The sequence below is a fragment of the Dama dama genome, chromosome 20, assembly GCF_033118175.1.
Source record: "Dama dama isolate Ldn47 chromosome 20, ASM3311817v1, whole genome shotgun sequence".
In the NCBI taxonomy this organism is placed as follows: domain Eukaryota; kingdom Metazoa; phylum Chordata; class Mammalia; order Artiodactyla; family Cervidae; genus Dama; species Dama dama.
In genome coordinates, this window is record NC_083700.1 from 32,727,089 (window position 1) to 32,743,838 (window position 16,750).

Consider the following 16,750-nt stretch of genomic DNA (forward strand, 5'->3'; position numbering starts at 1 on the left):
CACAGCATTAACAGCCAGCCCTTCCTGGCAGGAGTATGGGTGGAAGAGAACAAACCTCGTGGGAAATCTCAGTGATGCAGAGTTTGGGTGGCAGGAGGTGGGGTGAGAGAAGGCTCAGAAGCAGAGAGAGGCAAGCATTCACACCAGGGAGGTCTTAAAAGGCAGACAGTAAAGCCCCGGGAGCTTGGCAAGAATGAGTCAGGACCCAGGCCCTAGAAACCAAGTGTGGTATGTACAGTTTATAAACCAGGAAGAGAAATCAAAGCAGAGACCTAGAAACAAGGCTTAGGGCACAAGGGCTAGGAACTGGGAAGCAAATAAGAGATTGGTCATTAGAGTTAGAAACCATACTAGGGGTGATCTGACCAATGGTGTGAGTTGTTGCCAAACCTGATCCAGTGTTGCATTCAGGAATCTCCTGATTCAGGTTCACATTAACCCAAGGTATGGAAGGTGGCATTGAACATGCAGGTGGACCTAATGATACTACAGAGCAGGTATTGGATCTCAAGGTTTTTTGGAAACAAAACTCATGTATCTCCCACTGTACTTATTCCAAGAGACTAAGATAGAGACATGCTTTAGCTCTGAGAGATGTGATCTGTGTGTTCACTAGACTAGAGTTTCCTTGAGCAGAAACTGTTTCTTGATCAGCACATACCTAGGGTGTCTATCAGGGCCTGTGTGCATGTGCTTAGTTGTGTCTGACTCTTTGTGACCCATAGACTGTAGCCCTCCAGGCTCCTCTGTTCATGGGATTCTCCAGGCAAGAAATACTGGAGTGGGTTGCCATTTCTTTCTCCAGGGGATCTTCCTGATCCAGGGATCAAACCCTCATCTCTTTCGTCTCCTGAATTGGCAGATGGATTCTTTACGACTTGCACTATGTGGGAAGCCCATTAGGGCCTGGCCTAGGTTCAATAAAATATTCATTGAGTACCTAAGGGAAGACAAAGAGGGATGAACAAATGGAGACACAGCCTCTGCTGGGTAGAGTATTCCCTCAGGCTTTCCCAGGTTTCAGTGAAATAGTCCTCACCCTAAACATTCTATACCACTTATTGTTTTTGTTCCATGATACCAAATAAACTGCTGATACAAGGTATACTTTCCTGGTCTTCACACTAGAAATGAAGCAAATTAAACCACTAGTCATTGTTATTTCCCAGTGTCATTTATTATATTGACATCTGATTAGTCCCTCCACTGTGTGTGGATTAAGTGAGCAGTCTGAATCTCTAAGAAGATGGGTATAATGGATACACTGATAACAAAATTTCTGTCCCTGTGATGGAGGGTCACAGTCTGAAATATGGGACCTACTCAAGGTTTGAGAATCTTGGTAGCAGAAAAGAAAACTGGTGGCTCATGAAAACATTTGCTTATTACTTATTTTATTTATCCTTCATATTATTACTGTGTTTTTAAAAAATTGACTCTTAGGCGTCCAAGACTGCATTCACTATATTTCTTAGGTTTATGATACCTCTGATGACAGTGTCACCATTGGTTCATATATTGGCTCAAACATTATTGACTCATTCAAAAATTCAGACTTTTGTATTCTCTTGAGAAATTGAAGAATCCTCCAAAGTATTGGTTCTATTTCACTGCAAGGCAAAAATTAGTGGCTACTCAGAGTGCTGTCCCTGTTAATACTGATCTTTAATGTCTTCCAACTGAGAGACTTCATGTTAGCTGAAGAGTTAACTTCACTGGGCTTGCATTATTACTCTTTTTTGTAGGCTTTTCATTTTATACTGGAGTATAGCTGATTAACAATGTTGTGATAGTCTCGAGTGCATAGTAAAGGGACTCAGCCATACACATCATGTATCCATGGTCCCCTGAATGCCCTTCCCATCTAGGCTGTCACATAACATTGAGCAGAGTTCCCTGTGCTATACAGTAGGAGCACTGTTACTCTTCTAATCAAGTGGAGCATGAGCTACTCTATTGTGTCCACTTCACCAATTTACATTACCTGCCTGTCAGCATTTGAGTTTGAGAACCCTGCTCTGGGGGCAAACTCTTGTGGCATCTCTAATAACTGCTATCTTTCACTGAGCCCTTGTTTTTGTTGTTCAGTTGCTCCTTTGTGTCTGACTCTTTGTGACCCTATGGACTGCAGGACACCAAGCTTCCCTGTCCTTCACTATGTCCTGGAGTCTGCTCAAACTTATGTCCATTGAGTCGGTGATGCCATCCAACCATCTCATCTTCTTTCACCCTCTTCTCCTTCTGCCCTCAACTTTCCCAGCATTAGGGTCTTTTCCAATGAGTAGGACCTTCGCATCAGGTGGCAAAAGTATTGGAGCTTCAGCTTCAGCATCAGTCCTTCCAATGAATATTCAGGGTTGATTTCTTTTAGGATTGACTGGTTTGATCTCCTTGCAGTCCAAGGGGCTCTCAAGAGTCTTCTCCAGCACCACGGTTCAAAGCCCTGAACTAAGTTTTTCACTATGTCTTTAATCAGTATAAAATGCTATGAGGTAAGTTCAAGTGTTGTCTCCATTTTACAAGTGTAGAAACTAAAGCTCAAAGAGTTAAGTAACTGGCCCCAGATGCTAAAACTTCTAATTTTTGACACTGGGATTCAAACTTTGCCCTTCCTGAGTCCATAGTTGGGAATTTTTAGCTTTACATCACACAATTTTCCTAACTACTAATATAACAACAGAATCACTGCTGCCCTTCAGTGTTTCTTTCTTGTACTCATTCCCTGTGGGGCTGAATTCCAGGAAGAGGGGCTGAGCACTGCCCTGCCCTCACTAGGGCCGGTCATGAACACCTCCTCTGTGCCAGTGTCAGAGGGAGTTGTTGCTTTGTTGGATCTCAGAGCTATGGCTCTGCTGGGTGGGAGGACAAGAGATGCTGGGGTCACTGTGACTCTGGGGCAGCCATGCATTAATCACTGTCCCTGATTTTGTGTGTGTGTGGCTGGGTTGTCCCAGTGCTGTCCCACGATTGTACCTGGGGAATCTCATATAAAGGGGCTCCAGCCCTAGGCCTGCAGCTGTCAGAACACAGGGATGGGGAAGCTGCTACTGTGGGTTGGTGAGTGTGGTGGATCCCAGTCCCCAAATGTCTCTTAGTTCAGAAGGTGCTGGGCTTCATCAGCTTGTTGTCTCTGTGGTACCCAAGGAGCATCCTGGGCCTCAGGGGCCTTAATTAGGTGGAGGTGGGCAGAACAGAGTGAAAGAAGAAGTGATCAGAGCAGTGGTTCTCACCAGCTGCATATTAAGTATTTTTATGCCTGGCCTCCACTTCAGACCCATTGATCAGAATGTCTGTGGGAGGAGCCAGGATATCACTGTGTTTAAATTATCTTCCAAGGTTGAGAACCACTGGCCTGGAACCTTTGCTGGGACTTCTCAGTATCATGGTTGTCCCAAAGCCTGTGTGTCTACGTGTAGAATATATTGGAGTGGAAAGGAGCTTAGATAGATTTGGCTTCACCTGCTCAGTGTAGAGAAGAGGAAAGAGGGAAGGGTGTGTGTGTCTGCATTTGTGGGAGCTGGAGGGTGAGCTGGGGTGTGTCACTCTGGGTGTACCCATGAATCTGCATGTGTTTCTTCCTTTGTCTCCTGCAGGGCTGCTGCTCGTGCTGAAACACCATGATGGTGAGGAAACTGTGGTCCTCTCCAGAGCCGGGGAAAGTGTCCACTGAGAACTGCTCCAAGTCCAGTGTCCCCTGTGCCTGCCTTGACTCTGCGTCAGGGATCATTGACCCAGTGCGGCTCAGCAGCAAATTCTCAGTCACTGCTGGGTCTTCTCTGTGCCGGGATCCAGACTCTCGGATCCATTCTGACCAGGCTTTCATGAGGCGTTCTTTCCCCGGGGGACCCCGACAGTGGGGGAGGGACCTCCCCTCAGTGTAGCTTTGGGGGGGATATATTTGGTGGGGGTTACAATGGACCAGCCTCTAGAGAAGTGTCCACGCTGCTGTGGATGCTGACCTCCGTCTCCACTTGGCTTCTACCAATAATGCCTGCTGTCCCCTGCCAGGTGCTGCCCACAAGCTGGTGTGTTATTTCACCAACTGGGCATTCAGTCGGCCCGGCCCTGCCTCGATCCTGCCCCGGGATCTGGACCCCTTTCTCTGCACCCACCTGGTATTTGCCTTTGCCTCGATGAACAACAGTCAGATTGTTCCTAAAGATCCCCAGGATGAGAAAATCCTCTACCCAGAGTTCAACAAGCTCAAGGAGAGGTGTGTTCACTGTGTCTGTTGGGGGTTGTATTTTACAGGTAAAGAGGAGTAAAGCCTTTTCTTCTGTTACTCGTCACCTTTCCTCTGATCCTTGTGTCCCTCCTCCTGTCAAGGGCTCTCTGAGTGTCCCTGCTCTGGGAGCTCCCTGTGGATCAGCACTCTGAGCTCATCCTTGCCTCCCTGCCCTTGTGGCTGCTGTGCCCCTGCCTAGAACATGCTCCTCTCTCTTCTCTGCCTTGCACCCCCAACTCACCCTTCAAGCCCAGTGCTCAGGATTCTAGTTTCAAGTGCTTCGGAGAGAGTTACATGTCACACAAGCTTCATAAATGCTAGTGTTTCATTACCATTTGTCACCTGCAAATGAGCCCCAAGGGAAGGGCTGGTGTCTATGATCTTTGTACACCAGTGGCTGGGTCAGTGCCCAGCAGAGAGCTGGTGTTCAGTGTTCTCTCCCCAGGCCTCCTGGGCTATCCTCTCCAGGGAATGGTCTGTTACTGCACGCTTGGTTGTAGAAAATCCATGTTACTAGAGCACAGTCTCTGGAGAGGAGAGCAGGGAGCTTTTCTATCTATTCATTGCTGTTTCAAGCACCTAAAGCAGTCAGAGGCATGCATTAATTGCTCAATAAATGTTTGTTGATCAAAAAAGTGAGTGAAGAGAAAATTTAGGCTGCCGTGTCTTTTTCTTTTTCTGGGAATGTCATGGGAGTGGGGAGTTTGGGGGGCTTAGACAGCCTGGGATCCTGGGTGTGATGATCTATATGTGGACTGGTTGTTGTCTCTCTTATCCTTCTTCCCTGTCTTGGGCTCCACTCCTTTCTCCCTTAGGTTACTCCACCTGCTCCCCCCTTCCCCTCCGCCTCCTCCCATTCTCACTACTTCCCACTATTCCCCAAATAACTGAATGAGAACCCAGCTCACCCACTCTGTCCCTCATCACAGGAACAGGAAGCTGAAAACACTGCTGTCCATCAGGGGGTGGAACTTCGGCACCTCGAGGTGAGTCTGTGCGGTCAGGTCTTCTCTCTGGGGTGGGGTTGAGGTGATGGATGGGTCAGGGGAGCAGGCCAGCTTTACACGCATTATCTCATGATTGCTAGGGGAAAGGATTACAAAGTGGCTGTTTGCATTCCAAATTTGTAAGAAAAAAGCATGAATGAGAGCTTTGGTAACTTACTGTATTTCACCCAGGTGTTCCTGAGAGATGATCAGCTAGGGATGATGATCAGGTAATGGATCCAAGCCTGCCAAAGTCTGAATCTGGTTAATCATTGCATGTAGGACTAGCCCCAAATTACTTAAAGTTCAGCTTTACTTTAAGAAAAGTACAAGAAGAAGAAGTGTAAAGTGGCTAAAGTTTTTCCAGTGGCTAAAGGTTTTCCAATAGTGTCTCCACTATGGAAGAGAAAATACTAGAAGAAATGGAGAAGAGTCAAACAGCTACTAAACAGAATAGCAAAGACTCTAAAACCCCTGGTCAGAGCCTGGCCCTTTTGTGCCATGTTATGGGGCCCATTAGCTCAGAGATCTTTCTGGAAATGCTGGCCCTTCACTCATGTTCCCTCCCCTTATCTGTTCTGACAAAGAGTCAGTTCCAGGCCAGGAGTGAACATTTCAAAGGCAGAGCTGTTCTGAGCCACTGTCTCCACACCAGGCTGAGTATTGCTTACATCTGGCAGTGGTTTGCAAATCCTTCCTGGAGCCTGAAGCCCAGGGCTGGGAAGGGACTTAAGAAGGTTGGAGAGTTTCAAAGTTCTGACTTCCTCTCCTCAGTCACATATGAACCAAAGATCCTTGCAGGGGAGTGGTTGGTGGGGAGCACAGTTATGCAGAAAGCACTCCTGGCTTCAACCCCAGTTCACCTGCAGGTTCACCACGATGCTGTCCACATTTTCCAACCGGGAAAAGTTTGTCAATTCAGTGATCCCCCTCCTGAGGACACATGGCTTTGATGGTCTGGACCTCTTCTTCTTGTACCCTGGACTCAGAGGCAGCCCTGCGCGTGACCGCTGGACCTTTCTCTCCTTACTTGAAGTAAGGCCAGCTTTGTTGTTGGTGTTCAGTGGCTAAGTTGTGTGTGGCTCTTTTGCCACCCCATGGAGTTGCAGGCTTCCCTGTCCTTCATGATGAAAAGGCCAGTGTGGCAGCTCTTGACTCCAAAAGTGATTCTGTTTTGACCATGTCTGGGCTTCAGGCACAGGGGGAGCCTAAGGCCAGGGGCAGGGCAGGAGAGGGGTCACAGAAGGTTCCTTCACTGCTGTTACCTGCAGGTGTGGACAGAGGGCTGCTGAGCAGGGGCCCTGTGGAGGCCTTTCCCTCTGTCACCACTGGCCTGGCCCCAGTCCTCCAGCCTGAGTGACACTTTCTCTGTGCATCTCCTGGCCTCTCTCAGGCAGGCTGTCTGAACTCTGCTCCTGGGCCTGCAGCCAGCCCTCTGCTCAATGCCTTCGCACACTGGTTCACATTCCCTTTCTCAGGAACCTGTGGGCAGGGCCTGTGTCTGACTCTCCTGGCTCCAGGGGCTCTGTTATTACGGAAGATTGTTTCCCGGATGACTCCTGCTTTCCCCGACTCGACTCTGCTTTGTCCATTTCTCTCATCTGCCTCTCTCTTCCCAGGAGCTCCTGCAGGCCTTCAAGAATGAGGCCCGGCTCACCATGCGCCCAAGACTGCTGCTGTCTGCTGCCGTCTCTGGGGACCCGCATGTCATCCGGAAAGCGTATGATGCACGCCTTCTGGGCAGGTGAGTGGGTGCTCCTTTGGTGTTGGGGGGGATGCATTGGAGGGAAGAAGGCATCTTGGGCGCAGAACCCAGAGGTGCCCAGCACTGTCCTGGAGCTTTGACTTCCTGCCCTGCTGTGAGAACACCTGTGGGAGGTAGGCTAAGCATGAATGTAGGTAAGGACAAGGATTATTCCTTATAGCCCGGACTGAGGAGATCACAGGGAATGATGGGGCACCAGGCCACACCACAGCATCCCTTTGGGTAGATATCCATAGCTGGGCCTCAAGGAGCGAACCCAGGGGCCTGACCTCTGTTCTGCTGGAGTCCCCTGTGGATGTGCACTGGGTGGCTGGTATCAGAGACATTTGTAAATTACCAACTACTGCCTCTGAAACAAAGATAGGAATGCCCAGTCAGGGCCCATTTTCAGAGCAGAGGTCTTCATGCCAAAGTCACAAAACCACATGGAGGGAGCTCATATCTCTCTGAACATGCCAGTTCTGGACTAATTCTATTAAAGTTCAAGAATCAAGTGTTTCCTGATGTTAAACGTGAGGCAGATGCAACATACAAGAGATGACGCTATTGCTGTGTGTGATGACACTTCGGGAGAGTGGGTTCAATGTGTCAGGAGAGGTGAGAGACCCAGTGGGCTGAGTTGGCTAGTGTTGGTCTCATAGCCAGGCAGGATAGAGGACTCCACCTTCACCCAGCTGGGTCACCTTAGACAAATTAGGTAACAGCATGAGTTTCAGTTTTTTCATTTTAAAATGGAGACTATTATGATAATTAGGACATTAACCAGATTAAAATTAAATTACATAATCCATGCTAACCTCTACACTGTGACTTGGTAAGGCTCAGTTACACTTCGCCATCTGGAAAGCTTTCTGGAAGAGAGGGGTTTCACTGGCTCCTTGAACAGTTGAAAGATGGATGCACTTTTAAGCTGTCTGATTACACATGTCATTTATGCAGACTTCTGCTACACTTGTATCAGCCCGAATGCCTTTGTGTCCTGGTCTGATCCCATCCACTCCCTTGGATACTCTCCGGAGAGCATAGGTCCTGACACACCGCTGTTCCTCACCAGCTGTGTGTTCTAGGGCAGCCTCTCATTGGCAGGGCACAGTTCAGGCAGTCCCGATGGGCAGAGATGGCAGAGGTGTTGGGTAGCTGATGTTTAGCTAGTTGGTGCTATGAAAGTCTAGCTGGCATGATCTTCATACTTCCTCTTCCTGCCCCTTACAGACTCTTGGATTTCATCAGCGTCTTGTCTTACGACTTACATGGAAGCTGGGAAAAGGTCACAGGACACAATAGCCCTCTGTTGTCTCTGCCTGGAGACCCCAAATCTTCGGTAAGAAAAGGAAAGCTGGCAGGCAGCCCAGACATGCACCCCTGAGCCAGGCCAGTGGCTCTTGGTAACAAGGAGGGGTTGTGTTCTTCCTCCCTGCAGGCATATGCCATGAATTACTGGCGACAGCTTGGGGCACCCCCTGAGAAGCTCCTCATGGGGCTCCCCACCTATGGACGTACTTTTCACCTCCTCAGAGCCTCTCAGAATGAGCTGAGGGCAGAAGCTGTGGGACCAGCATCTCCAGGGAAGTACACCAAGCAAGCTGGCTTCTTGGCTTATTATGAGGTGACAGGAATGGGAACCACTGTCTGTGAGTTAGGGCTCCCCAACCTGAGCCCAGGGCCAAAGCAGGGGCAAGGGACCAAGGCAAGACTGAGGGCTAGAGATAGGACAAGGAGATGGTTTGCTGCGGTAAGGGACATCCACTCTCTGGGATACTCTCTTTTCTTTTGGGGAAGTTATTTGAGCCCTTTGTAAGAGGTGAGGGACTGGGTGGAGTCTGAATGGAGGGGGACAGATATTTCACTCCTTAGAAGATTTTTAAATAATATTTAAGTCAATCCTGAATTACTATGTGGCCTAAACAAACCTAATTAATATTTGCAAGATATATATATATATTTTTTTTTCAAAAGTTCAAATATTTTCAAAAGTAAGAGAATAGTATAGCATTCTCTCAATCCCTGAAAGAGCCATGGACCCAAGGCAAATATTTCACCCCTTAGAAGATTCTTGAATGACAGTTAAGTCAATCCTCACTTACTGTATGTCCTAAATAAACATAATTAATATTTACCATATGTATATAATCAGACACATGCGAAAATAAAAGAACAGTATAACATCCTCTCACTCCCTGATGCCCAAATGCCCTTCACCCAGCTTCAGTCATTAACCGCTCATGGCCAGTATTGCTTTTTCTCTGCTCCTGACTCCTTCCTTCTCACTAGTCAATTATTTTGAGACAGTTCTAAGACATCCCCCATCACAGATTCTTTGTCCTCTACCTTGATTCCATGCCCAAATCCTCATCTCAACAAAGCTTGCTGTTGAGTAGGGGCAAGAGACATGGATCCAAGGGAATGTGGAACACAAGAAAAGACAGCAAGAGGCTCCAAGTGCTTGAATGTAGGGTGTGGTGTTGGTGGATTTTGAGAGAACTATGAAGCACAGTAGAATCCTGATGGGTGGGAAGGACCTCCTAGGCAAAGAACAGCAGGCACCAGAGGGAGAGTTGCATCTTTGCCTGAGGTGGTAATGGAGATGCTGGTGTCTCTCCAATCTCTGCACTGTGCTGGCTCCTGGAGATGTTTCCCTGCTAATCCACTGAAGCATGATTATGAGTGATGACATAGTCAAGGGAGCGTAATGTTAAAGAGATTTTGATAACACCTTTAATGAACAAAAAAATAATAACTTCCGTATTAGCTTCTGCAGCCCAAATGGAACATTTCTATATCTTTGCAGCATACCATCTCTAGCACAGTGTTGGGTACCCAATCTATAGTCAGTGGTTTTTTGATGTAATACCCTAGTTCTCCTTGCCTTCCAGGTCTTTACATTTATTATAGATTCAAAAGTTAGCTTGATAAATACCTGGATGGATCAGTTTATATTGGTTTAATGAGCAAAGGAGATACTTGTTTATGAAAAGTCTTTGAGAAAGGTACAGGTTTGGTCTAGACTCAGGTTTGTTATGTAGTAGTTTGGTATTGACATTATTTACCAAACCCTAGTTTGATTTCTTAAAGGCTGCCACTCACTCCTTTGTTCTCTACCTGTTTATCCATCATGGATATTAGAGAAAGGAATAAGCAATAGTAAGAATTTATCCAAAATAGAGAGGAAGTCTTTACCTCTGGGTGTGAGCAGTTTGTCTGTTAGTGCTTCTCTTCATGGTATGCCACACAACTGACCACTGTTCTGATGCTCCTGCAGATTTGTTCCTTCATTGAGGGAATGAATAAACGCTGGATTGATGATCAGTATGTACCATATGCCTTCAAGGGGAAAGAGTGGGTTGGTTATGATGATGCCATCAGCTTTAGTTACAAGGTGAGAACTTGGTCCTTTATTGATCCAACATAGTTTCCCTCTGGCTTCTATGAGGCCCTTGTGTGTACAATGTGTGTGTGTATGTGTGTCTGTGGGTGCACTCATGTGCACGTGTGTGTATGTGCCTATAAAACTGACAGGTTAACTTGTTAGCCTAAAAGTAGAAAAAAAATGTCAGAATGTTCACAGTTTCCAACTTAGCAATAATTGGTTCCTCCTTATTTTACATTTGGGGAAATTAAACCCCAGAAAGAAGCAATTGATTTGGTCAAGTCATGTAGTTATTTGCATATGACAGACTATCTTTTCCATCAGCCTTACAAAGAGAACTCTGGCAAAGTAATAACAAAATATGGATTTAACGCTAAACAACTTCCATTTAGTTATATCTGAGGTTTTAATAATCATGGATAAAATGCTTCATTTTCTTTTATGTGTAAAAGGTATGATATTATCTGCTCTACTCCTCTTTTATGGCATCACTATGGCATAAGATATATTGAAATGATTTTTAAAAAATAAAGCAATATCTCCAATTTAATATGATGATAAGGGTGATTAGCAGGCTGGGGATCCAGACAATATTTAATGTTTATGAACATGTACTATGTGCAAAATATTGCTCCAAATATCTTGCATGTATGAATTTTAAAAATCTTTTCAAAATTATGGTAAAATATACAGAACATAAAATTCACTAGTTTGTTCATTTTTTAGTTACCATTCAGTAGCATTAAGTACATTCACATTGCTGTGCAACCATCATATCTACCTCCAGAACTTTCTCCTCTTTCCAAACTGAAGTGACTCCCCACTCCTTCCTCACTCAGCTCCTGGTAATCACCTCTCTACCTTCCATCGGTATGAATTTGACTACTCTAAGCACCTCAATGGGTGGAATGATAGTATTTGTTCTTTTGTAACTGGCATATTTCACTTAGCATTGTATTTTCCACTTCTACCTATGTTGTAATATGTGCATATAGGAATTCTTTGGATCCTAAAAATGTTGGAAATGTTATCCATTTTTTTTACATAGATGGCAATTAAAACACACAAGGCTTATGTAGCTTTTTTTTTTTTTCAAGATCCCATAGTTAATAAGCAATAGAGGCTAGAGTCAAATACAGGCTACATAGCTAAGCATTCTACCATATTGCCTTCTGAGAGTCCATCTGATTTTGCCATTGTACTCAGTCTGGAGGATGGTTAGTACAGCAGGTTGACTGACCACTGCTTTTTCAGGCATTTTTCATAAAGAGAGAGCATTTTGGGGGGGGCCATGGTGTGGACTTTGGACCTGGATGATGTCACGGGTGCTTTCTGTGGCACTGGCCCTTTCCCCCTTGTCTACACGTTGAATTATCTTCTGGTGAAGGACGGTGAGTAGCTATGACCTGGAAGCTGGGTTGGCAATTGCACAAGCAGCCACTGGGTGGGTCCCTTCTGTAAGATCTAAAGGCTTTGTTGTGGCAAAATGACAATGAAGGAAGAGAATAAGCTTTGATGCCAGGCCAGTCTGCTTTCTAATCTTGGTTTGGATGCATGCTCCATTTGATCTCTCTGAGCTTTGTTTTCCCATCTACAAAATGGGAATAATCCTTATACTCATGACATTATTATATACACTGACAGGAAATGGAACCTGGCATGCTAAATCTGCAACATCCTTGGAGATGGTCTATAACCCTCATTTTGTGAGGAGACCAGGACCCAGAAAGATAATACAGCTAATAAGGGGTGGAAATGAAATGCCAACTTAATTCTTTACAACATGCTTTCTAGGGCAAACTCCTTGCACTCAGCCTTGTTCCTCATGCCTTCCAAGTGGGGGACACAAAAGGATTCTTACTGAGGATTCCGCAAGTTAGGAAATAGGCCTCAGGGTCAATGTCTTGTGCAAAGTGTGATGGCCAAAGTGGTGGGCTGAGCATAGAGAACTGATAGACTTCTGCTTGGGGTCACTTAACTGGAAATGTAGCATACCCACTGAGTGTCCATGGGTGCCTGGGATCTTGTTGATATGTTTAGGTGGGGAAGCTGGGCTTCTGTGTGTGGAGACTTTATCTTTGTTGACAAGTGGGTGCATTCAGAAATCCTCTGCTTCTGGTTTGGGAGCTGGTACTTCAGCCCTGGAGCAGCTCTAGTTCTACCAGTGACAGGATGGGAAGGAAAATGTAGGAGTCTCACCCTTTTCTGTTGATTTCTTCTAGAATTCAGCTCAACTCCTTCACCAAAATTTTGGTCCTCAACTACTGTGAATTCTTCAAGAATTGGCCCTGAAATGCCAACTATGACCAGGGATTTGACTACTGGTTTCGGCATTTTGCCCCCAGGAGGAGAGGCTGTGGCCACTGAGGCCAAAAGAAAGTCTGCAACAATGGCCACAAGCCCCAGAGGTGAGATTGCAACCCCTACAAGGACCCCTCTGACCTTTGGAAGGCACACTGCTGCTCCAGAAGGGAAGACTGAGAGCCCTGGAGAGAAGCCTGTACTCCCTGTGGGCCATCTGGTGGTGAGCCCTGGAGGGATAGCTGTGAGTCCCGTGCACCTTCAGATTGGACAGAAGGTCACGCCCCCAGGAAGGAAGGCTGGAGTCCCTGAGAAGGTGACCACCCCCTCTGGAAAAGATGACAGTCACCCCTGATGGGCAGGCTGAGACTCTAGAGAGGACACTTTGACCTCTGAGGTAGACCCTGAGCCCTGGTGGGTTACTTTGGTCTTCAGACAGAAGCTGAAAAGTGGATGCTGTTCTCTGGCTCTGTCATCTCACCCCCTTGGATAACTCCTCTTGCTTTTGACAACCCCTTTGTTCCCACTGATGGACTCATTCTTTGGACGACTTGATAACCCTTCTAATGAGTCCTCTCTCTAAAGAAACTTGGAAAACTGCTGTGAATAAAGGATCCCAAAATCTGTTGTGGGCAAAATCTGGGGGAAACCCTTATCTCTTCATCTAGGTCCCCTGATAGTAGCTGCCTGCGCCCAGCCATTCACACTTCATTCTTGGGACAAACGGGCCCCAGGTCATAGTGAGTTAATCTCTTCTCTCTTGAATAAACTAAAAGCATAAGAAGCCGTCTGAGTTCTCTGAAGCTCTTTTCTTGAAATGACCAGTGGTAGTCAATTGTTATCTTCTCCCTTTCAAGATCACTTCCCCTTGCTATTTTTGGAAAGAGGGAATCTGTGTCTGTGTTATGCTGATATTTTCCAGTGTTGATTATGTGCTTCTCTCTCTGCAATGAACACTGCTGACTTCACTAGTGGTCAGAGCCAGAATCTACTCTAGGGAAGTTTTCCCTACTGCTGAAGGGGCCTGAGAGAAGGAGGAGGGAGTTGTCTCTTCCAGTTTTATTCCCTAATTTGGAAAGTCTTAGTTGTCTCTGATAAAACACCTCCACTCCCACCTGTTCTCTCCATAAGAAGTGGTGGAGGGAAAGACAAAATCAACATATTTTGGTTATCTGCACACTTCTCCCAGGTCTATACTACACACTGCAGTCTAACCTACAGTTTATTTTCCTGGGCATGAGTCACCCTTATAAGTCAGTATAGACATAGGACCAAATTCTAACTCTCCCTTTCTGGGAAGCCATGATGATAGTGAGTGTCCAATCTACCATTAATGTTACCTTTTCTTTTGGAAGTGCAACCTCCAAGGCTTTAAAATAAGGGTTCATTAAAATACCTGTGGGAGGAGGCAGTTATCATAAATGACAAAGCAGGTGAAGGCTGTATCCACACATGGGTGGGCACATGGCCTTGGGACCACATTGCCACAGCATAAATCACAAATCAGTTAAGCTACAAAACAAATCAACCTCAAGACCGGTTTACAAAGCAACCATTTATTTAGCTGATAATTCTAAAGTTTAGTCATTTAAGCTGTGTTCAATTAGGTAGTTTTTTTGGTCTGGACTGGTCTTAACTGATCATGGCTGCAGTGACTGAGGTATCTGCTGTTAGCTAGTGGGTTGGGTTGGGGTGGGCTGGTTTATCATGGCCTCAGCTGAGCTGAGGTCTCTTTCCATGAGACCTCTCATTCTTCAACTGGCTACTTTACAAGGTTGCAGTCTCTTTGCTACTAGAAAGCAAGAGAGAAATCTCCAATGGGCAATTCATTTTTAAATCTCTGTTTGAATTGTATTTACTATTGTTTCATTGGTCAAAGCAAGTCTAATGACCAAGCATGAAATTAGAATAGTTGTGAATTATGCAAATGAATATGGGGAAGCATAAATAAATTGGGAGTTATTACTGCTAATCTGTTTCACAAACTCAATCTTACAGTACTTAAGAAAAGCTGAAATTAGGTGTGTGTGTTTAGTAGAAACCTATTGACTTAAAGCATTGGCTAAAATGTCTATGACTGGATGTGCCTGTGGATGGCTGTCATGCCCCCTGGATCAGGGTGCTTCGATAGAGCAATTGGATCAAAGCATTCTATGTTTGCATTAAGGTATGATGGAATAGAAGTGGGTTCACATTTCATTCTGGGCACTGGATTTTCAGATTTCTTCTCTTAGTTGTTGTATAGACCCTACTCTCATCTACTTAAAGGTTAGGGATTATATATTTAATTGGACATTCTTAGAGTATAGGAAAGAAATAGAGGTGAAGCTTTCCCCACTAGCTCCTATATGGACAATAAGTATTTCTGAGAATCTTTGTAAGTTTTTTTTTCTGTTGCTTTTTCTGCATGTGCTTTATTCATGGATAATGTGTCTAGAAGTTTCTATTTATCTATTTTTAAAATCTAACTTATACGCTTCCTGGAACTTACCTTTTTGCTATAAATTTATTGGGACTTCCAACTTCATCATCTATCTCAAAATATACATTAATGGGCAATCAACATAAGTTGATACAGCCACTATGGAAAACAATATGGGGGTTCTTCAAAAGTAAAAATAGTACTACCATAGTATCTAGGAATCCCACTTCTGGGTATCTTTCCAAAGAAAACAAGAGCACTAATTCAAAAAGATGTGTGCACCCCTATGTTCACTGAAGCATTATTTACAATAGCCAATATGTTCATCAGTAGATAGAGCCAACCCAAAGCAGGGAACTTGCACTTCTCTCTTTCTTAGTTCCTTTCTGACTCTACTCTTTACTACCCAAAATTTGTGGGAGCCACAAAAAAATTCCCTACAGTCCTGGTGGAACGTTTTGACCAAGATCTCCCTCCCTGTCCCTCTCATGGTCAAAGACATGGCAAAGGGATTTTTACCTTGACAAGATTTGATGTGCAATGAGTTCCCTGAACTTGGCCACAGCAGGTGAGGGGTCTGACAACACAGTGGGCTGCCCAGGGCTCTGGGGAATGGGACAAATGTGGAGCTGGATGCAGGCCCCGCAGCTGGATTCTGGTACAATGCCTTGTGCAGCTGTTCTCCTGTCACAGAGATAACAAGCCTCCCCTCAGCTCAGATCTTATACAGAGAGACAGGGCACCAGGCCTTTGTGTGGGGCCTGCACCAGAGATGGGGAGGATGCTACTTTGGGCCAGTAAGTTACACAGTCTCACTCCCCTCTTCTCCTCTAAACCCAGAAAATCCTTTCCATCAAGCATCAGAAAACAGAGACCCAGCCCTTAGCTTCAATATAAAAAGGCCCTGTTTGGATTTTTCTGCATCATTTCTCTCTTGTCTGGGCATGTGTCATCCCATCAGGCCCCTGCTTTGTCAGGCTGCTGGCTTTTTCTTTCTCTTGCATGTGCTCAGGGTCCAGAATGAAAAGAGTGATGCCATCTGTACATTGATAGGAAGTGCTAAGTCACAAAGTACTGAATTTCAAGAGCTTAGCAGGTGTGTCCTAGCAAGTCAGGCATTCTCTGAAGGCATCTAACCTAAAATGCTGCTTCTGTAGTTTCCAATCCAAATCTCAGTGGCTCTCTCTGCAATATCCCACTTGAATAGAATGGCTTTTACAACAATTCTATGCCTTGATCTATCATCTTTCTCACCATCCATAACTTGCCCAGTGCCACCCTTTGTAATGAAGAACTAATGCTGCCTTCAGTGCTCAGATCTGCGACCTGGCACCACCTTACTCCTAGAGAGCCTTAGAAGGCTGTGGTCCATGAGCACCTGAGGATGCTGAACACCACCCATGGGAGTAGCTGATACACGATGCTCTGGGGCATCCAAGACCTCAGTGAGACTGCAGAGCTGTTCAGCTATTGCCTTCATTGAACATGCAGCTGAGTTAAGACAAGAGCATGTAAGCTGCATCTTGGTTTAAAGTCATTATCAAATGGTGAGAATCCAGTCTATTGGAGACTTAGTGACTGTAGCAGGTAGACAGTCCAATGGTTTAATCAACATGCATTTCTTTGATTTTGACTGTATGTTATGCAATGTCACTTTAGTTATTTCATCTAATTTTCACAATAC

General features: G+C 45.4%; 1 protein-coding gene across 1 annotated transcript; it reads left to right on the forward strand.

Annotated features, from left to right (window-relative positions):
* Nucleotides 1-3,032: 3,032 nt before the first annotated feature.
* Nucleotides 3,033-13,033, forward strand: LOC133040199 (oviduct-specific glycoprotein-like). Its single transcript, XM_061119951.1, is given in 13 exon segments — nucleotides 3,033-3,057; nucleotides 3,594-3,623; nucleotides 4,009-4,213; nucleotides 5,155-5,211; nucleotides 6,081-6,246; nucleotides 6,831-6,955; nucleotides 8,189-8,297; nucleotides 8,397-8,582; nucleotides 10,236-10,352; nucleotides 11,598-11,624; nucleotides 11,626-11,734; nucleotides 12,566-12,978; nucleotides 12,980-13,033. Coding segments are annotated over 13 exon segments (1,623 nt in total).
* The last annotated feature ends 3,717 nt before the right edge of the window (nucleotides 13,034-16,750 follow it).